The following is a 22683-nucleotide window of genomic DNA, read 5'->3' on the forward strand; positions in this document are numbered from 1 at the left end:
TTTTACTTGAATTCATCAAGAATTTTCTCAGTTGCATTCTTTGTTCACTGGAGGGATGCAAGGAAAAAAAATCAACAATTCAACTTAACACGGGATGAGTAATTAACATACAAATGGTAATTTTAAGGGTAAAGTATTCCTTTAATAAAATTAAGAACGATGTAAAAATAAAAGAGACAAAGCACTTGTCATCTTGAGATTCCCCCTTCTTGTTTCCCATCAGAGAAACATTTTCCTTCTTCTTTGCAGTATGTCAGTCCAGGTGCTACAGCAAATGATGGCAAAGTCATTTAAACAAATACCAACATCTGCACATACTATTTAATTTTTTAAAAATGTTGCTGTAGGTTATTTTCTTTATAATAATCGGAGGTGTAACACTCCTCTGATTACAAACCATACAACCAGGATTGTGTTTGTATGTGTGCTTTTACACATTTCTCTGTGTGTATTCTCAAGCCACTCATCAGGAAATCCTTGTAGCTGTTTAATATGTCGCCATGAAACAAAACCAGAATCCTGAGCTGTGCCAGGAGACCAAAAATAACACAGGACCTCAAGATGAAAGAACTGTGACATGTTTTTGTTGGCCGTGTGGAATACTGCAGTCAAACATGAGCTGGCTGAATTAATTACAGATAGTAATACAATAATATTTTGTATTCGTACTTCTCCCATAATGATACTTGCGACAAAATCTTTTTTTTTGTCTTCACATTGTTGCATCTCTGCTTTTTGATTCCAGTAGTTTGGATTTAATTGCATTTTTTCTCTATTACAGTGCTTCTTATTTTAGATTTTTTTATGTTTTTCTCTACTAATCACCATATCTGCTGTGCTAACATGTCTAACACCTGTTCTACCTACCATCTCCTAAAATATCAGCCTCAAAGTAGGGTTATAGGGGTTACTTATCCATAGTCAGTATATTACAAACAGCATATGTCCGTCAGCACGCCCTCAGTGTGAAGAAGCAGGCAGGAGTACTGGTACAGAAGCCAAACAGTGTACTGCTGTGGACAAGGCAGCAACAAAATGTGTTTTAACTACCTAAAAAGACCAATAACAGTTTAAATGTCCGCTATATTTGCTGTTGGTCAGGAATTTACGATGGGGAAATAAAGCCGTTATATCGTTCTCTTCAAAGCCAGACTCCACTGAGAAAAACAGTGATTTAATGTCACTGAACACAGGAGCTTCTTGTCTACTCCTGCCTTGATCAATTAGTTACTTTGTGTTATTGTGTGACTTTGTTGTTGGAAAGGGTTTGTTCAGATCCACTAAAGTCACATAATAACCCAAATAAGCTAACCAATGGAGGCAGAGGTCGACCAGCAGCTCCCATGTTCAGCAAGTTAAAATATGTGTTTTTCTCAGTGGAGTCTAGTGACTTTGACGAGAGCATAGATGGGGAACTGAAGCCGTTAATGGATTTCCTGTTGGAACAGGCTCTAAGATGAATAGTAAAGCACTGAAAATACTTCAAGTGTGGCGTACACTTAAACTGTTACTGATGTTTTATGGTGGGATTTCTTTTAGTGGCTAAAACCCATTTTGCTGTTGCCCCCACTCCCAGCAATATGCTGCTTAACTTCCATGTCAGCACTCCTGTCGTTTCTCCAAACTGAGGGCATGCCAACAGACACATGGATAAGAACCTCATTCAATCCTACTTCAAAAAATCTGAACTATACCTTTAAAGACAAAAGAGGACACTTGGCTAAAGTCTTCGCTGCAAGAGGACTCATAAAGATTCAGATTTTTTTTTTTTACTCTGGTAAAGGCCATTTCAGCACTGCAGAAATGTAGCATTTCAATCCACATGCTAACAAACAAGCAGCATTATCTTTGTTTATTTTTATTTCAAAGCAAATCAATATTTTGTTCTAATATTTGCATCTTGAAACTAAGAAAAGACTGCAGATATTGAATGGTAGCAACAGAGTGGAGTTGGGAAATGGGATCTAATTTTGTTCAATTTTTCCTCACTTGTAGTTTTCTTGCTATAATGCTACAGGAATATTCCTGTTTAAATGGGATATTTTTCTCTGGGCGAATGAGGTGGGTCTACTTAAAGGTTTTGAGGACAGGGGATGATGTAATCTTACATTTACTCTGGTATTTTCCTCTTGGATGGAGGCACCAGGTGTGCAGGTAGCTCTGCTGGCAGTTCATGTCCCTCCAGTTTCACTTTTATCAGATGATTGGCCAACGCAAACTCCTCATCATCAAGCATCCCATCCTTATCGATGTCTGCCAGCTTCCAGATCTTTCCCAGCACCGTATTGGGCAGTTTTGACTTCACCATCTCCTTCTTGGCGTTGGCTCCCGTCACCTTCCCATTGACGGGAGACAATGTGTAGAAAATCTCATCGTAAGCAGGTTTGTCACGTGCGACAACCCACTCTGCTTCGTCAATACCTTCACCGGCTCCTTCGCCGTACCCATGGCCAAACGGACCATCCAAGGTGCCATCAAACGCACCGCCCTTCACAACCGGGTTGGGACGCTGTGTTTCTTCTTGGCGAACCAGGACCATTAAGCTTGCAATGTCGTGGGCCAGCATGTCGTCCACTGCCTCCAGGAGTTTGGGTTTCAGAGGCTGGAATTTGTTGAGATCCTGAGCTTGGAGTTGGTCCTGGGAGAGAAAAAAACAAGTTTAGGTCTCATCTTTCAAAACATCTATCTTAAAATCTACATTCCTTTGCTCTTTCCCGTTTACCTGCATCTTCTTCAGATTAGGAAAATCTCCAGGTGATATCTGATGCTCTCGCTCTATGCGTTTGTAAATATCTCCCAGACTGGCGATCAGTTCTTTCTTCTTGTTCTCTTTCCCAAACACAGAGGGCATCTCTTTCTTCAGTGCGCTGATGATGTAGGCATGGACCTGCGGTGTGAGAGTGAAAGCTCAGTCATTAAAAATTAACTGGGACAGCAAGTTTGTCTCTATATTTTTAGTATTTAAAGTTCAAATTCTCGAAAAGAGCATGTGTAACCGTTTATATCATAAATACTATGTTTTGTGTTTGTGTAGCTATGCTTGTACCCACGCAAATATGTTTCTAATTTTCAGCCAGCACATGCATGAATAATTTCCTGTGATTTCCTTGTGCATGTGCATGGAGGGGGAGCAAACTTGTCTATTGCTGTTTTGAATCCAAAACAGGTCATTTTGTGAATGAAATGAGGCAGTTGAGTTTTTGACTACCTGTAATGCTCGTGTAAGAATCTCTTAATGTTTCGTTATGATAACCTTGACGTGGCTTAACTGTTCACTCCTCGTGAGACAAAAACACAAGACAAAAAAAAAGTTCACCCATTCGGTCTCATGGGACACATATGTAATGGGAGAAAGATAAATTACACATGCTGTTTATTCAATATTTTACAGAAATGGATTAAAATTGGACCCTGAATTATAAACAATGTTTGGACTACAACATACTAGCAGGCAATCACATATCTGCACTAACCATTTTTCAAATTTTTAATCTAAAAAACATGATTTCTTCAACAAATAATGTAGAGAAAATCCTTAAATGAACTAAGGTTCTTTGTGTTTTATGTCTGTCCTGTTCTTAAACTCCTCTCATGATTCTCCCTCTCTGTTTTTTTTCATTTATTTTGGATAAAAGCTTTTGATAAATGGTTCACATGCAATGTCATAAGCAGCAGACTGTTGCAACCCTGGAGTCTTGGGACATGAAACACTCCTTTAACCAGATTAGTCATACAGTAAATCTCCCAGATTACCTTTATTGGCATTTGTTTTTAATATTCAACACAAATTCAAAAGTAATGGGAAAACCCATATTTATTGTGTTACTGTGGTGATAAGTGTGTGTTTCCCTGAATCAACCTCGTGTCCTTGAAGCTCATCACGAAACACACACACACCCTATCAGCCGTCAAACAGGAAAACTGCGTTCAACTCACAGTTTGATAAATCTGTGTGTGTTTGAGTGCGTGCAGCATACATCCTCTGCCTTTCCTCGAACTACAATGGACAGCGCCTGTCGTCTCTCGTACCTGACTTCCTCTCCAGAGAGGAAACAAGAAGCAATTCACTCAGAGGAGAATGGCCACATTTGTCTAGCTCTATTGGTTCTGTGACAGCGACAAGATTTTTCTGTCAAGGTTAACAGATGGACAGGGTGGGGAGAGCAAGTGAGTGGTGGGAAGAATAAATAGGAAACACACACACACACACACACACACACACACACACACACACACCTGTGCTGAAAACCTAAACGTCACTGTCAAATAACATCCTGAGACAAAGAATCCTCTCTTGCTCCTGTCAGTTACAGCTGTCCAATAAGCAGATTCTCCATCAGGGAGTATTTATGTTTCACTTATTGTGTCTTACCTTGGCTAGTCTGGCCCTTTTGATCAGATCGTTGAGTTTTCTAAGCGCCGCGTTCCTCGGTAAAGACTGAATGTCTTTAAATAAGTCCTGCTCCTCTGCTTCAAACAGCTTCCTGTTGTCTGGAATCAAAAGAGGGTGGGACCAAAATGACCCGATGTAGACGCGGATCACCTGTTAGTGAGGGAGACAAGAGAGGAAGTCAACTAACAGCATCTAATGTTTGACAATAGGATGAAAACTAGACACCAAGTAAAAAAAAAACTCTTTGGGTGCCTGGTGGCTCAGTGGATAGAGCGGCACCGCATGTGCAGAGGCTGTGTCCTCGCCGCAGCGGCCAGGGGTTCAAATCTGGTCTCAGCCCTTTGCTGCATGTCTCCCCCTTTCTCTTTTCCCCTCTCACACTCACACTGTCCTCTTGATTAAAGGCAATAAAAGCCCCGAAAAATAATCTTAAAAAAAAAAAACACATTTTGTTTAAAAGGTGAACTTTTCTTTTTTTAACTTTGACCCTATTTTCCCATGGTTTTGTGACTAATGGGAACAACTTTTTTTAAAAAAAACTGGTTCAGTATTGAGCAAAACTGCTGCAGCTGGCAGCCATGAAACAGACTGCAGTGTAACCAAGCCGGGCATTTGTGCACCGTCAATTTACATCCACTAAAAGTGCTTGTTTTTGCCACTAACAGGATCAGATTGTTATCATAAGTGTCTGACAACATTATCGAAATTATGCCTACAGAGGTAGAAATTTTGGTTAAAGAGTATGATCCATACTATCCACAACAAGTGGTGGATGACCAGTATAATGCTGAAACTTGGCACATGCTCAGCCTCTGACCTTTTGCCAAAAACTGGATATCTGACAACAAACACCAGTCAAGACTCCTTGTGTTTACTATACCTCAGGAGTGTTGACTATTTTCCCCAGTGACCACATCAGGGCACCGTACACTCTCATCAGCTGCTGGGTCTCGATCTGGTCAGCCTTGTTAAGCACAACTCTGGCAAAAATTACACAAGAGATCAGTGTTGATGTTGACTGAATTGTGTGAATGCAAAGAGCTGCTAACAAGAACTATTCACCCCTCTGTTGTCCAGAATTGGACATGTCTAAACGTCAAACAGCCCCACAGTACCTGATCTTGTCCTCATGGTTCTTCAGGGCTTTTATCACCTCTGAGAACTCATCAGAGATGTCCAGTTTGTGTGCGTCAAACAGTAGTATGATCCTGTCCACTCGCTCCGCAAACCACTCCAAGACAGCCGCAAAGTCATAGCCTAAGAATAGAGGGAGAAAGAGGAGGAGGAGGGGGAGGAGGAGGAGGATCCACAATGGTGGTTGGGGTGTAAAATAATAGTAAATGTAAATTAAGATTTCACATAAGGGAGGGCAGGGTTAAGATAAAAACAGTGTGAGAAAAAAAGAGATAATTAATTTTGTATCCTTTCACTTCCTGTTTCTTTGCTCCCATCCCATAATAGTGTCAGAATAGTATTAAATAGAGGCGCTTAAAGGGACAGTTCACCCCAAAATCAAAAATACATATTTTTACTCTTACTTGTAGTGCTACTTATTAGTCTACATTGTTTTGGTTTGAGTTGCAGAGTGCTGAAAATATCATCTGTAGAGATGTCTGCCTTCTCTCATATATATGAGAACTAGATGGCACTCAGCTTGTGGTGCAGAAAGTGCCAAAAAAAAAACAAAAAAACAATTGAAAAACTTAACAGCAATGTCTCTTTCCAGAAGTCATGACCCGATTACTCGAGCAGTTTTCATATAGGAACTACTTTCTTTCTACCATACATCTAACCGTATTGCTTTGCAGAAGGAAGCATGCATCTACTCATGTGACGGCGCGAGATGTAAACATTAATTTAGTTCTGTTATATTGGAAAGAAGGCAGACATCTCTACAGCCAATATCTCCAACACTATGCAACTCACACCAAAACAATATAAAATGATAAAGAGCACTACATGTGAGAGGAAAAATGTATGCATTTTTTGTTTTGTGGTGAACTGTCCCTTCAGATTCATGCTACTTTTGAGTTTTTATGATGATCAACACTTTGTATAATCCATGATCTGAGCAATGAACCATAATTCTGATGTTGCAATATTCCCCAAGAGGAAACCATTGCAATGGCTGCAGGTCAGAGACGAGGCAATAAGAAGGAGGCCCGCATTACAACATGCTGAGTGAAAAGAATGTGTGTTTACAGATGGAGGCGCTCCTGCCAGGGATCAACTAAATGGCCTTTAAAAACTAAATAATGAGAAGCAAAACCAAAAACAATGATTTTTTATTGTCTTATTTGGCTGCATTTTAAAAAATGCAATCATGGCAGTAATGAATGCATGCATGAGTGATTGAGTTAATGCCGACATAATGCATGAATAAATGAATAAGTGATTAAGGCTGTCAGCAGGAGTACATCATTGCCTCCTTTGACTTTCCGACCTACACAAGGACGAAACTGACTCTTAACTGGACAAATTCCACAGTATATGAGAGGAGAACAAAGAACAAAAGGACAGAAGGAAGGATTAGTGAGCTAAAGTTTCCAACCAACACTGAAGGACACATGAAAGATGCAGAGTCAAGAGTGAACCTGTTACAGCTGACGTTAGGGGATAAAAGGAGTTTTACTGTCAGTTGATAGAAGGAAGAAGCTTTATGTTAATACACTTGGTGTCAAGTAGATTTACTAAAGAGGTATATTTGTGAAAGACTCAAAGTCCCTCAAAGTGGAAACTAAATCTACAAGTGCTGAACATTTTGTCACTTTAAATGTATCTAAATCTGCACTCACGTGGAGTCACTATACAGCTGAGATAAAAATCCCATTTTCACATACTTGCTGAACTGCTGATATTGCTACTGTGGCTGCACTCCTGCTTCTCCCAGAAGAGGAACAGTTTACATTCAAGGCAAATGATTTTCACAAAGGTTATGTATATTTGCATATGTATATGTATTCTAATGTTAAATGATACTGCTGACATGATGCTTAAATGTATTTTGTATTTTGTAGCCATCTTTTAGAGCAAATGTTGTTGAGTGCTCAGTAATTCCTCACTGGGATGTGAGCAGAAGTTTAGCTGCTGTAGCAATAAGTATGTAAAACATGAAATTTGGTTTTCTTTCCATCTTGAATGAGCACAGCTGAAAGAAGACTGCTGCTTGAGCAAAGCTATAGAGGGTTAAAAGAGAGAGACCTTGGTATTTTGAATTTTAGTGCATTATTCTTCACAGGAAGCACTTTTCACATGATGTGGGGAAAACAAGATTGAAAGTCTAATGCTCCTCTATTGCAACCTAGATCCTGCAATGTTCATTACACTGCAGCTGAAAAGTTTTTCTTCCTTTCTTTGTCTTTCCTTTGTTCTGTCTTTATACAGAAAAAAGTGGAAAAAATATGAAGTTTGTCCTGGCAATGGTGGTGTATTAAAGTATAGCCCGCCCCCCCCAAAAAAAGCTAATATTTGGGCTGGAAGATGACACTAGAGTCAATATTATTGTCTAAAGTTCATCAAACTGTGAGGGCTGACTAAGAAAATTTGGTTCAACTTGTTTACCAAATAATTATTTTTGGCTTCAACCCGCAGCTCTACAGCTCGCTCTTGGTTGGTTGGCTCTAAAAATGTCTCCACCCTTTAGTGGCCACAGTTTTTGCCCTGGGAGGCTGAAATTTGGCACAGAGGTCAAGTATGTGTGTATGTGAAGGTGAGTGTTTGTGTTCATGTCAACTGGTTAGATGGGGGCATGGTAATAGGAGTGGTCGACAATAAAAAGGCACATAACTTCCAAATGCATGCACAGATTGGCCAAAGATTTTGTGGAAAGATTGGTCGTGGGCCAAAGGACAGCTGATTAACTGTTTCTGCAAACTTGCAGAAAGGGCATCGCGTGGATGCATGTGGGAACATGGTTGTAGCTATTTTAAATTCGCACTTGTTTTTGGAAATATTGGTTTAATGTTGGCAGAACGCTCTGGCAAAAAACTTACAAAAGTAAGTAACAAAGGTGTCAGCCCCCCAAAAAATGTCAGTACATCCTTTAGCTCTTAAGATAGTTCATCATCAAAAAAATGTGTTAGTTAAGGGGTAATTAATCAGATGGTGGCACAAGAAGAAATATCAGCGAGGTGTTTCCTACAGCTGCTCTGCCTGAGTGAGCTCTTTTACTGATCATTAAAATTAACCTCACAGTATCTTGAAAAGTAACTGTTGAATTATCTTGCTGAGGAAAACCCTGAAAGAAAACATATGACGAATCTGACAAAAATTTCCAGCAACCCAACGAGGCAAACTCAGGGATAGACATGTTTTCCCCCAAAACCATGTGGCAAGAGTCTGATGAAGAACATGTAACAGTCCAAAAATTCTTCAAAGTACTGCTTTAATTAGCCCTTTTACAGCTTGTTGATGCCCAGTTTTATTATCTACAATACCTCCATAAGGACATCTATGTAGGCAGCTATAGCCTGACTCCTCATCTGGACACAAACAAACACAGACGGTGATGAAAACAATGCAACAGGGTGAAAGAAAAGTATAAAAATGAGACACAACATACAGATAAACATACACATGTTAACATAACATGCACAAAACAAATGGATGGAACTGAAAGTAAAATGAACACACACACACAAACAAAAGCTGCACACACACTCTGTCCCCAGAGAAAACACAGCTGTGCTGACTCAGACAGATCCAACCTGTATTTTTTTATATCCAACACACAACAGCAGGGTCACATCTCACTGTGCCGTTTATTTGGTTTGACAACACGTTGGCGGGACACTTTGACCGAAAAAACAGAAAGTAGAACAGAGATGATGTGGGTCTGCTTTAATTAAACTACTTCAGATTGTAAACAAAGTCTGATATTCTGTCGGTGCTGACAGAGCGTTCAGTTTCTCAACAGAAAAGCTGCACAGAGAAGTTCTCATGACAAACATTAATCCAGACCCAACCCTGCTATGAAGTAATGTGCTGAACTCAATGACCACAATATGCTCCTTTTACTTATTTAGTCTTTGGAACTGTATAAGCAGGCCTTTATATTTTATCACATCAACACAACATTACTGTCATTTTGGGACAACAAAAGAAATACTGCCTCATTATCAAAGCAGGAGAAATCATCTTCATTTATCATAATAAAAAGGAGCCCATAATGGAGTTCACACCTGAACTCATCTGTAAGTATAATCTCTTTTGAGTGCAGATAAATGAATACAATAAAAAAGCAAAAAGGGTTTCTATTGAACCAGGATCTGCTCTACATTCAGTATTTATCTATTGATACTGCTACAGTATTGTGTATTAACAAAAGCATAATTACAACACAACATATTTGGTGTTCAGAAGTGGGATAATTGTAATGGCATTAATACCCCTATTTTTTACTTTGTGTTGCTCAAAAAGGACCTGTTATGCTCACTTTTAGGTTTATATGTGTATTTTGGGGGAACATGTTAACATGCTTTAGTGTTCATAAAACACTTTATTTGCCTCACACTGTCTTGTGCTGGAGCACATTTATTCGCCCAGTCTACTCTGATTGGTCAGTGTTTCTAAGACGTTCATATTTTGGCATATCTGCAGTGTCAATGCAGCTGTGGAGATGACTGTGACATAGTGTAGCAGCAAAAACTATGATGAAAAATCACCGTTAAACAACATGTTACAGCAGGAATTTGACCTGAAATCAGGGAGATCTAAATAAAATCGGCAGCCAAGACTACATGTATAACAGTGTAGTTGCAGCCAGAATGACCATAATGGAGAACAGCATCACTCTGCTGTGAAAAATCATCAATAAAAGCATGCACACCAAAATCTTCACAACTAGACATGTTTCCAGCAAGAATATGATCTGACATCGGGGAAATTAACATAAGCACAGACACTTTTTTCTCTGATGTTAGCATGTAGCTACATGTTATAGTATAGATGATGGAAACACTTGCAGTAGTGTGCCTGGAGCAGATGACCATCATCATCATCAGCTTGTCTCGAAAGTAGAAAAAACACTGGAAAATGAGTATTCAGAATGGTCTGAAGCCTGAGGTTTTTCAAGGAATTACTTTTACATACGATGACCTCGTTATTTTAAACTTTGGTCACATTTAACATGAACTTGTGACACTAACATTGTACTATATGACAGAGAATAAGAAAAGGCTTAATAGATCCCCTTTGAATTATTCAACATACAAAACCCACTTTCTTTTTTGTCACACTGTCAGCATTCACTAATTAATGTGTTGTGATGACAACCGCTAATAATATAAACAGTTTAAAACAACCATTATGTGACAGCAAAATCATAAATCTTAAAATCATAAACCGTAAATCATAAAATCAAGTAAGAAACAGCATTTTCAAAGAATCGCAGCAGTGTTAAGTGCAAAAAGAAAGAGTTTTGGACCTGTATCAGAAAGTCAAAGCTAGTTAAAGTCTGGAGCGAACAGATATGTTTTCAGCTTTCTTAAAAAAAATATTTTGTGAGCTGCTAGTGTGTGTTCCATAGCTTTGGGGCATAACGGACAATATTACAAATATCAACAGTGTGGGTAGATGAGACAGTGAGTATGGGCCCCACTTGGCATTAGAAAACTTTAAACTGTGCAAAATTAACACTCGAATACAAACAACAGGAGAAATTGGACAGACAGAATCACAGAGGAAGAAAAAATGGACAGTGGAAGAGTGGGTGAACTAAATTATCGCTGTCCTTTATTATCCAAGCTCTTTTGTTCATGTTAGCGGTTGGTATGGTAATACCTCTGTTTAGCGTTGGGAATGCCAGCCGTGCAAGACACACATCACACTGTAAGAAAGCCGAGGGGAATTCTTGGAGGCCATTCACACCTAAATTTCTCTTCAAACTGTAGTTTCTGCACTCGGTTCAACACCATGGCTGGGATCTGTCCACAGCTAGTTAACTCATCCCAAAATGTAGAGATTGGATTGAAATGTGGGGGCTTTACTTTGAAAAATAGTTTAATTTGCAAGAAAATGTCCAGGAGCTGTCCTGGGTGTTAAGATATAAAAACACCAATAGATAAGCAGAGAGTAGCATGCAATTGAGATGAATGGGTTTTTGTGTAAACAGATGGGATGAATCAAGAAAAAAAAGTCATAATTAAATTAAATGGCCATGTGACACTCTTCAGGATTTATTTCAATCGGCCCTTGGCGTGCTGCTTCTTATATTTTCATCTATTTGAGAGAACTAGACTTAAAAGAACGTTTGTTACAAGTCATGAGAATCAGAAGTCATTAAAAACATCTGTATTTATCTGAAATAGTGCAATAATTGCACACATGCATCGGATTAATCTGGTATCTTTTTCCAACATTTTGTAAAGTTAGTTTTAAAAGAAGTTTGTCTTCCAATGTGATCATTTTAAATGTCTCAGAGACCACAGTGTTTTCACAACAAAACTGTCCAAGTTTTTATGTTGTAGCCGCACCACCACAGTAAAACTCACTATGGGATGAAGTATAAATAGAGTCCTTTGAGCGATTTAATGGTTCTCTGGTTGCATTTTGTGTTCAGATATAACTTTGAAATTAGCTGTCGCAAATGCCGAATTTTTATTCCTTCCCAAAGCTAAAGCTTTGTGTTTAATAATGTTTTTTTATTCATTGACAATATTAAATTAACAACAAAAGAAACCCCAAATGACATTTACCTGCATAACAACACATTGATCCCATCAAAACACTATCAAACTCACAGATACCCACAGCCAACCACAGAACACCGATTCTAAATTGTCAATGAATAAATTAAAAAAGAAAGGGAAAATAAAAAATTAATAAATTCAAAAATAAATTGTTAATAATAATAATAATAATAATAATAATAATAATAATAATAATAAATGAATACATTTATAGATACCACTACAGAAAATATTATTTCACCCCTTAGTCCAGAAAAAAATAAGAGAAGGAACAATGAATAAAGAAAATAAATGATAAGTTCTTTTAAGTTTGGAGCACTGTTTGTTGACCATAAGGGTTTAAAATGATAGTCCAGATTTGTGTTAGTTAGTTGTATGAGGTACTTATCTGTAGTCAGTGTATCACATACAGTAAATGTCAGTCAACACGAAAGCAGTTCCGAGAAGAAGGCTGGAGTATCGCCACGAAAGCTAAAAAATGTACCGCTGTGTTAACAGCCTCACTGTCGGAAAAGGCTTTGTGAAAGAAAGGTAAAGCAGTAAAAATATGAGTATAGCATACACTTTTTAGGTGTCTTAAATAATGCTTGCATTGCTTAGCTCCTGTCGATACTCCAGCCTGCTTTAGCCAAGTTTAAAATATAAGTGTGTGTGTTTTGTGTGTGTGTGTGTGTGTGTGTGTGTGTGTGTGTAAGAGAGAACACACTCAAAGCTCATCTTTCTGTCGCTGCTTCCTGTTCTTTGAAATGAATGAAGCATAATCCTCCTGATAGCTAAAAGCTAAAATAAACACACAGCCATACACATCCAAAGGAAATGCTGACTTTGTGGTTCAGAGTTCAGTGGGACGAGGGGGGCTGCAGCTGAATGGATCCAGTGAACGAACACACACACACACACACACACACACACACACACACACACACACACACACACACACACACACACACACACACACACACACACACACACGGACACACACTCATTAACATAAATAGAGGAGGATAAAAGAGTGTGTGTCTTACCTCGACTGATTCTCTGTTTCTCTCCTGACAGAATCCCTGGTGTGTCAATCACACTGATGCTTTCCAGCACTGGGTTAGGCAGCTGGGCGCACACAAACCTGTCACACACACACACACACACAAGGAAAAGAGAGTTAAAAGAAACTGGACAGAAGTGTAAAATGTCTTAACAACAAACATTGTCCTCCAGACCTCTCTTTCTCCTCCTTCTCCTCTATCGCTCCGTCTCCAGCTGTATAAATACTAACTGGTTAGGTTCACTCTGAACCCCCCTCATCCCCACTGACAGTCAGCGTTTCTTCTGTCTCCTTTCAGCAGTTGTGGGCCCTCACAGCAAGGACATTACCGCAAGAGTAAAGCGTTTTTGGCACTTTTTCCTTTTCCAGAAGCATGACTCTGCAAAGATGACTGGCTGTCTCTCTCTCTGTCTCTCACACACACAGACCGCCATTAAAAGAGAAAAGCCTGACCAGTGAGCAGAGGGAAATTCAATCACACAGGAATGTAGAGCTGTGGCGTGGATTCTCACTCTCCCTTTAGTTTCCAATCTTTTCCCCCTGCGCCCACATACTTCACCTTGGTACTCTGTATTTTCAGTACACACACCTCCAAAGATACCTGCAGCTATCAGCATGTCACCTTTGCAAAAGTGTGTTTACCTGTTGAGGAACGCGTTTCCAAATGCGTTCAGCTTCCTGAAAGGTTTCTTGGGGTCAACCACCAAAGCATTGCCCGGGACGACTCCTTCTATGTCGCCGTGCATCACCGCGATGAAGGAATCTGTGGTGGGTTCAGGGCCGATCCGCATACCGGGAAAATCCTGCTCCAACAGGTAGCTGTAGGTGAGATAGTGTGGCATAGTGTTACACAAAACAAGCCAAGAGATGTTTTTGATAGTGACAAAAAAGAGAATGTGTAGCCAGCATACTCTCAGGTGACATTAGAAGAAGGTATATAATATGAAGTAATATGACATTAGTGTAAGTATTATATCAACTTTTCCTCCGGCCACTCAAAAATGTGTTTTTTCCTTCTGTTTATATCCTCTAAAATGTCTGACCTTGACTATACTGACTTGAATCTGTGCAGTTCACTTGAGAGGTATCTGCACAATTCCCTAAAATCTGAGATTCAAATGTTCGCTGGGCAAGATAGATTATGTACGTCACCACTACCAAAGCTAATTGTTGTCTAATACAGGAAGCACATATCAACAGAGGGACAGACGTCAAAACAACAGCAAAAAAACTTGAAACCTCCAGCGCAGAACAGAGTTGGTACAGGGAGCTAACAACAGCATTGGAAAAGCACGGTATTTTTACATACTTTAAAATGTGTCTGGAGATGGAATTTGAGTTTTTGTCTGGGTTTAAAATAGGACTTCGAAGCTTCTACCTTCTCCATGGTAATTGATGTTTTAATCAGTCTTTGAATAATTTCTTTTTGTTTTGTTTTTTCAATAGTTAACTGATGGAGAGAGCCGAAAGGAAGTGGAAAGTGTCAAACACGGATGAGGCCACTGTCTTCAGTGCAGTTCCTGCTTCAAGCTTTAAATTGGTTGTTCGAAGAAAAAAAAAGGAACAGGTAAGAATAATTGAGGATGTTAAGCCACAGCTGGCAACTGTAGTGAAGTACTTTCTTTGCATCTAGTGATGTGTTCAAGTTATTGATAACCTATAGAAACATTTCATACAGTAGTCCACTTTCCACCCTCTCTTCCCTCTTTCTATCATTTTCTCTCTCTCACATACACACACACACACACACACACAAAGCGGTGCTAAGTTCTGCCGAAGTCGGTCACTGATAAGCTTTGTGTCACAATGAACCTTTGAATATTCACTAATGATTATTGCTAAAGCTTTTAAGTCCCAAAAATGGTCTTCTGAACCCCCCCATAAGGAAAATTATGTAAATGTGTTCAGCATTTGTGACAGAGAATATATACAAGTTTCAGACATGGGTTTCTGAGTCAACAAGGGGTAATTCTCCACTTACACAACTGCGTGTTGGCCTTTTATCAGTTATATCATTCCAATGAGTTGACTGACTCCCCAAGGTGAACTGAGAGCATCAGGGCAGATGTGCGTCACATATGCAGGCTCTAATCTGAAAGAAATGCTGTCAGGCCTTTTGGTCTGGATGGTAAGAAGCTATTCAATATTCAACAGAAACCAGGTCTGCCTTGAATTAGAAGCTGCTGGAACAGAAATTAGGGGAATTTGACATCATCAAGGGCTGCTGAGCACAAAGTAAGCCAAGTTAGGGCTCCAAACTCAGCAGCATAAAGTAAAGTTTTTTTGTTTTGTGGTTTTGTGGCGAAATACATGGAAGTATTTGGTCAAAAGTGGTGTTAAATGAGCAAAAAAAAATGTTTGAAAGCGAGATAGTAATGCATTTAACACAAAGAGCGTGGTGAGCACTGTCAGTGGTGATGACCGTGTCTGACTCTGGCACCGACAAGCTGCAAACTGATAAAAGTGGACAATAACAATAAAGACGAAAGCATAGCCAGCAACCTAAAACGCACCAAACCTAGTTTTGGAGTTACTAAAATTACGAATATTCAAACTGGACAAAAAAGACAAATCTGCACAAGAATTAGATTGAGTTTACGGGCGAGAAGAGTGGTCAAATTTAGGACCCTGTCGTGCCCTTGTTTTGCTAACTGATGATGAAAAACAGCTGAATGAGGTGAAAAAGGTTAAGACAAGACGGACAACCTACCATTAAAGTTTATGCATGTATGGTTTTGACTGGGCACATTTTTTAGGCGACCTTTAATAAATTCCCCTAAGAACACCGTGAATATGTTTTGCTGAAACTTACCACTGATGCAAACTTTTGACCTCGTCTGTTACTGCTGCCATGGCAACACAGCTGACTTACATCTCATATGTTTGAGGTGTGAAAGTTTGAATCCTTATCTGTTAATTCAGTGACGTCACACTGAAGATTAGTGTGTTTCTGTCGAGTTTCACAATCCCAGCAATGTGCTTGCTGGCCATAAAAAGGAGATTTAGGCAAAAGATTTATAGCTAAAAGGCCCATAAATTTAAAGCGTGAGTGTGGGATGTGTATGCTTTTTAACTGCTAACAGATGTAGAGATGCTTCACTTATACATCTTCTCATCAAACACACACACACACCTTGTCAGAGGAGTTAGCAGTGCCTGGTAGAGCCATCTCTCTGTGCAGAGAGGTTGTGCAAAGCATGTGTACAACTGCATGTTTGATACATACTATGTGTGCATGCAATTCACTTATCAGCTCATGTTTTACCATTTCATTTATCAGAGCTGGACAGTGATAGTTTCCAGATTGCCATTTGCAACTATTTTGAGAAACTGGAAACCAATTCTTGGCCTTCTCACTTTTTAACATAATAAAACAGGGACAGCAAACAAAATGTGCACCAAAAAATAAATACATTTTTATTACTGTTGCATTAGCGATATTTAAATATGACAGTTACAGTCAGACCAGAATCAGACAAAGCTGCATGTGCATTGGTGCATTTTCTGGCTCAAGGTCCTGACACACCAAGCCAGCGGTTAGCTGCTGGTTAATGTCAGGCTGACTTAACATTGATTGTCTGTTTCCCTAGTTTTTGCGGTGTATCCCGCACCATTGGCCCTCGTCGGCTGTTTTTCAACTGATTCAGCATGCTGAATCATTGGCTGAGCCGGTGGAGTCTGTCAATGAGACAAATTACTGATTAGCAGAACACGAGATGAGAAACATACTTAAGACAGCAAACGAACGCTTAAAGTCTAGAGGGCGTGAGATCAAAACGAACTTGTAATATTAGATATCTTATCTTTTGCTCTTTAGCAGGAATAGTTCTTAACTGTTTGTGTCCATTTACGTGCGAAGTAAATATCATTTGTTCTTTTAACATTGGGCTGTGTTGTCAGTTAACTAGCAATTAACTAGTATCTTGTATCTTGAGTTTGTCCTGACATTCTTACGGTTTCCTTTTTCAATGAAGAACAGTCTTTCACCACCTGCTGGTGTAGAGAGTTATTTCCTCTCATATAAGCACAGAGTGTATATGCTAGTTGGCCGTTGGCAGTAGTTTTTGCAGTGAAAAAAAAAAAACTAACTATAACTAAAAAAAAACTTTAACAGGGAACAAATGGTAGAAAACCAACTCCACCAACAAATAACCTCACAGTTCCAGTTTAGGAGGTTTAGAGCATGTTAAAAATCTACCTGTGAGCAAAGAGAATAGAAGACTACAACTAGACGTTATGCTTAATGTCTGCAGTGGCAAATGTTTCCGGTCACCTTGAAGGAAAATGTGGGTTCTATGGACAATTTGCTCTTTGAAAGACAAGCAAAATTTGGAGCAAAATTAGAAAATCAATAAATTTCAACCCTAAACTGAAGCCAGGCTCAGATTACTGACCTCTGAATAACCGCGAAAGACAAGAGACTACATTACCCTCCACCACCACCTTTTCATCCATCTACTTTCTCTTTCTTTGTCAGACAATTATTCACAAGACTTTTTCGTTTTCAAATCAAGCCAAATATGACTTAAAAAAGGCTTTTAATGTAACATTTCTACCTGCACTGCTCCCACACTGAAAGTCTGGCACCCTGTGATATGAAATGAAAGAGCTGCTGACCGAGGGTTACTCAGCAGTTTGTACATTCTGCATCTTACTGCTACAATGTCGGTGTTGTGGGGTCAGGCTGCTGACTCGTGGGTGTTGTCGTTGGATGAAAGAGTGACAAAAAGGACAGGGAAAGACAGTATCACTGAGAGACAGAAGAGGAAAAAGATGTCTACGCTGTCCTGTCTTATAGCAGGAAGTCACTAACAGCATCCTCTCTCTGGCTTTCAAAGTCTTACCCCACTAATTACCCACTATGCTCTGCAAGCCAGTGTGTTTATGTGTGTGTTTGTGTGTGTGTCTGAGGGGCAGGTCATTAGCAGCAGTCCTGCGGTTCAAGAGGCCCAACACCCAGCTGCTAATATCTCCCGCTGTCACACACACATATACCAACACCAGAGCACACAACTCTGAATATGCAGATTTTTATACTAAATCTGAATTTCTAACAATAACGCATGTATGTAGCACCCTTCTCTAGAATTATTTTAACCCTTTGAAACCTGAGCAAATTTGCTTAATTTCTTTCAAAAACATGGAAAGAAGGCAATGAGCAACAAAAGAAGTGAACCAAAAATTAGCAAGAAATTTACCTGAAAATCTGAAAAAAGAAAAACAACAAGAACAAAAAAAATAAATTAAAAGAAAGTAAACAAACAAAAAAATAGGTAAACCATACCTGGAAAAAGTACTCAAAAATATAATAATTGTGTAACATAATTTAAAATATGTAATTAGGATTATTATAATCAAACATTTTTCCCTAGCTCTTTAAAAAAAATCACTAAATCTATTAATTTCTTTTTTGCTCCAATTTGCTCATGCCTTTTTCCTCCCGTGTTTTAGAAAGAAATAAGACAAATTTGCTCATGATTCAAATATTTAAATACTTGTGAAGGGCTTCTGAAAGCAGCAAAAGAAAAGTTATGTCACTTCAGGTTTTAAAGGGTTAAATGACTGATCAGTCATACCCTTGTAATAAGGAGTTCTGTAGTGAGTAATAAGCAAGCAAACACTGCTTTTTAACAGTTGTATTATAGGGAAAGTTCACTCAAAAATCAAAAAAACATTTTTTTCCTCTTACCTGCAGTGCTGTTTATCAGTTTATATTGTTTTGGTGAGTTGCTGAGTGTGATATCTGCTATAGAGATGTCTGCCTTCTCCCAGTATAACAGAACTAGATGGCACTCAGCTTGTGGTGCTCAAAGTGCCAAAAAAAACCCATGAAAACCTCAACAGCAACGTCTCTTTCCAGAAATCTTGACCCGGTAACTTAAGATCAGACCTTGTTGTGAGCAGTTTAATGTAGGGTTGCAGCAGTATTTGATTTTCACAGTAGGACGACGAAAATATTTTGGTTTCACGGTATTACAGAATTGTTATTACTATCAGCCAGGATGACCCTTAAAAGAATGAGATGGAGAGGTCATTTCTGGTTGAACAAGCATTTTATTACTATAACAGAAGTTTGAAAGCTTATTTAATGCTGTGTACATGTAATATATATGTAAAAAGTCTCCCTTTTGAATAAGAAAAACAAAATAATAAAGGCGAGATTCTCTGTCTAGATGCATTTTTTTCAATACCATTGATGAGCAAATGTACACAGTATGATAGCCCCTAATCTTCATACCATAATATACCTTGGAACGTGTATACTGCTGTTTCATGTTGGACCTATTTTCTTTTCACTGAACTACACCCACTAATTGTATCAACGTGAAGGAGGAAGTGTGCATCTACTGATAATTCACCTAGCACTGCTGAGCTAACACACATTACGGCTCAGCTGTAATGGACGTCATTAATGTTTACATCTTGCTCCGTCATGAGCACGAGTAGATTCATACTTACGGTTGGCAGTTTAGTTCAGGAGACAGAAAATAGTTCCATCATTAAACTGTGAAAACAACAAGGTCTGTGGATTATCTTGACTTATCTTGAGATATTGCTGTTGAATTGTTCTTTTTTCATTTCTCAATTTTATTTTTTTCTTCATTGTTTTCCCAATTTTTTAAAACTTTTTTTGTGCTTTTAGCACCATAAGTCGAGTGCCATCTAGTTTTATTACACTGGAGAGAAGGCAGACATCTCTACGGCTGATATCTCCAACACTCAGAGTCAAAATATGCATTTCTGATAATAGATAATAACTGTCCCTGTACATTTAAAAGAGCTAGTTCTTATCTCCACCAGATGATTTTTTATGAACTAGGTCCAAATTGCAAACCCTGATCTGTCTTATCATCCATTCACACACACGAAAAGTAGATATACACACATCTTGTTAGGGAGGGCTGCAGTGCCACACAGCGCTGCCTCCACGTTATGCATGTGTGTTTTATGTTGGCTGTCACATAAACATTTTGTGGATTTAATAAATCTTGCAGAGGTGTGGCTTTTTGCAGTTAGGCTGTTGGTGTTTTTGTACTTCTTTTTCTTTTCATAGTTGTTTTCTGTCCCATAAACGCTCTCTTAAAAACGGCTTCACTGGTGAAGCTCTGAGAGCGGAGAGTCAGTTTGGGTGTGTCAGCCTCTCCCTCTGTCTTTCTGGTGGCCTCATGTGTTTATCTGTGACTCCTGTTTCCATATGAACCTCTTCATACGTGTGTTCGAGCATGTGAAATCTGCTTTTCTCACCGTATGAAGCTCGTCTTGCCGGTGGAGTACTGTCCCACCAGGAGGACCATGGGCTTGTTGTCAAAATCTGCATCCTCCAGAGCCGGAGAGTGGAACTCGTGGAACTTGTAGCTCTCCTCCAGCGGCAGGAGTTTGGTTTTGTAGAGCTTCTTCAGTCCGTCACTGACGGTCTGAAAGACTTCTGGCTCCTTCTTCCTCCGGTCGTCGGTTCCAAGCCAGCTGAACATGGCTGCTGGTTGCTTATTGTGTAGACTAGTGAAGTTTTAACTGGTCAAAGATGCTGTTTGTTATTTGTGGCAGGTTTTGTTTACTTGCTCTATGCTGAAATATTTATAATTTTGGTATGTCCTTGAAGGATGGATGCCTGTCTCAAGGTTGTGATGATGATTTCCTCACATATAAGACAAGAAGAGCTCCAAAGTTTGAAAAAGTCACATGAAGCTCTAATTGAATTTAAGAAAATAACTTAAGATCCACTTTTAAATCTAAACAAAGCAATGTTTAGTGGCGTAAACTCTCTGAAAACAGTTGTTTTCTGCAGGTTATATTTTACTGCAAATATTCTTAAAAACTATTAGAACAAAAAGTTATATGTAAGATATTTTATCTAAGTCTCAAGACAAAAAAATGAATAAACTGAAATATCAGTCAGTCTGTCCTGCCACAATAACTGGGTGGTGACTGTTGTTAATAATATTGAGGTTTAGTCTAATGTTATATCTGGCCCAGTAAAATCTATATATTTTGAGTATATTTTATGTATGTTAATGTCCACAACAACATAAAAAAATCCAAATTGTTGTATGTTATGATCAGAATTCAAACCTGACCCTTCAGATGCACTCTCATCACCCAGTCCATCGGTCCTCCCAAGTCCAGGCCACTTGTGCACCAGGGCCTAATAAACAGCGCATTCAGTGGGTTTGTTTTTGTTTACCAGTCTATTTCAGTAAACAAACACTACCCAGAAAAAGCCTAAATCATTCCGCTCATGCACAACGTCACGTTACCGCTATCCGAGAGGAGAGGAATCCCAAAAATGATGCGCCGAGCCCGTTATTGTTCAGCCGCTCGCGCTCCACTGCCCTCCAAACAAACCCGGACCTGTTCCGGACGCGCAGATGTTTGCGCCGCTTTTCTGACAGAAAATAAGAGTGGCCTGTTTTGCGCGTGCTGAGGGTTATTTTCTGTCACAGCGCGGAGCTGAATGTAGCAGCAGCTGATGTCCTGCAGCTCAATTTAAATGCCGAGTTGAAGGAAACCCGACCCCGGCGGAAGTGCCCAACGCCTGGCTGCCAGACTCACCGAGGTCCCGCCCAGTGATGCTGGAGCTGAAGCAGGGCAGGGCGACGCCATGATGGAGGAGGAGAGCTCGCCGTTAAACCGCAGCGCGCCACCTAAAGGTAGATACGGGTTTCAATGTCAACCAACATTTCAGTCAGAGGAATTAAAAAAAATAAAAAAATCAATTCTATATAGAGAGACAACCCCCACCCCCCTTTCTTTTTTCTCCCTCTAAATTCATTTTATTATTATTATTATTATTATTATTATTATTATTATTATTATGTTTGTTATCTACTACATATATATATATACATGTATGTATATATACTAAATATGGACAATATGGACATGCTGCACACATCATTAGCTTGGCAAGAGTCAATTCAATTATTCAGCTAATTTCACTGAAACCGCGAGCACCAAAAAAGACAATAATAAATAATAACAATGCACCAGTATTTATAATCCAACTTTATAATAGGTTATTCTGAAATGGGATATTCTGCATATTGATTCCTTATACTTTTGATAATTTAAGTATATTTTTTATTCTAAAACTGTACTTTCTGTATTTCCATTTTGTGCAACATTTACTTAAAATTCATTCAATATCAGAGACAAATGGTAGAGAAGATTCACAACAGGACCTTGTTGTGTGTTTTCAGCATAGAAATGTGAGATCCAGACAAATGAGTTCATTATTGAAGTATTCCAAAAGTAATCCAGTAGATTTATTTAGATGACATAGTTTGAGTAATGTGAATGGATTATGTTACTAATGACATTTCATATTCAGGCATGTATTCAGTATCTGTGGTGTAACACCTTTTTAAACACTGTTCACAGGGGTCATTTTTCCAGCATAACAAGTACTTTTACTTTTGATACTTTGGATTATAATATTTGTAAACTTTTACCTAGGTCATATTTTCAATACAGGGCTTCATGTGTTTTGATATTGTTGATTTTTGTAGCAGTGATAGCACGTACACTGGCAGTCACAGTATCAATAATCATTATTTGTAAAT

The 22683-nt window shown here is 38.9% G+C and overlaps 1 protein-coding gene across 1 annotated transcript; it reads right to left on the reverse strand.

Annotated features, from left to right (window-relative positions):
- Positions 1-647: 647 nt before the first annotated feature.
- ehd3 (EH-domain containing 3) lies at positions 648-21609 on the reverse strand. Its single transcript, XM_042503631.1, has 8 exons — positions 20369-21609; positions 13766-13942; positions 13107-13204; positions 5509-5650; positions 5274-5373; positions 4373-4543; positions 2723-2887; positions 648-2638 (listed from the first exon to the last, which is right to left on the reverse strand). Exons 1-8 carry the CDS (start codon positions 20593-20595, stop codon positions 2111-2113), a joined length of 1608 nt encoding a protein of 535 aa, XP_042359565.1. The 5' UTR covers positions 20596-21609; the 3' UTR covers positions 648-2110.
- Positions 21610-22683: the final 1074 nt, after the last annotated feature.

This window comes from Plectropomus leopardus, chromosome 16 (genome assembly GCF_008729295.1).
Source record: "Plectropomus leopardus isolate mb chromosome 16, YSFRI_Pleo_2.0, whole genome shotgun sequence".
NCBI classification, from domain to species: Eukaryota; Metazoa; Chordata; class Actinopteri; order Perciformes; family Serranidae; genus Plectropomus; species Plectropomus leopardus.

What these genes read in the sequence shown, in the direction of transcription:
- ehd3 (XM_042503631.1), bottom strand. Translation starts at nt 20,595, where the DNA reads ATGTTCAGCTGGCTTGGAACCGACGACCGGAGGAAGAAGGAGCCAGAA. An exon ending in AACCATGAGGACAAGATCAG is followed by an intron (nt 5,374 to 5,508) that starts GTACTGTGGGGC and finishes AATTTTTGCCAG; the next exon opens with AGTTGTGCTTAACAAGGCTG. An exon ending in AAAGGGCCAGACTAGCCAAG is followed by an intron (nt 2,888 to 4,372) that starts GTAAGACACAAT and finishes CTCACACCGCAG; the next exon opens with GTCCATGCCTACATCATCAG.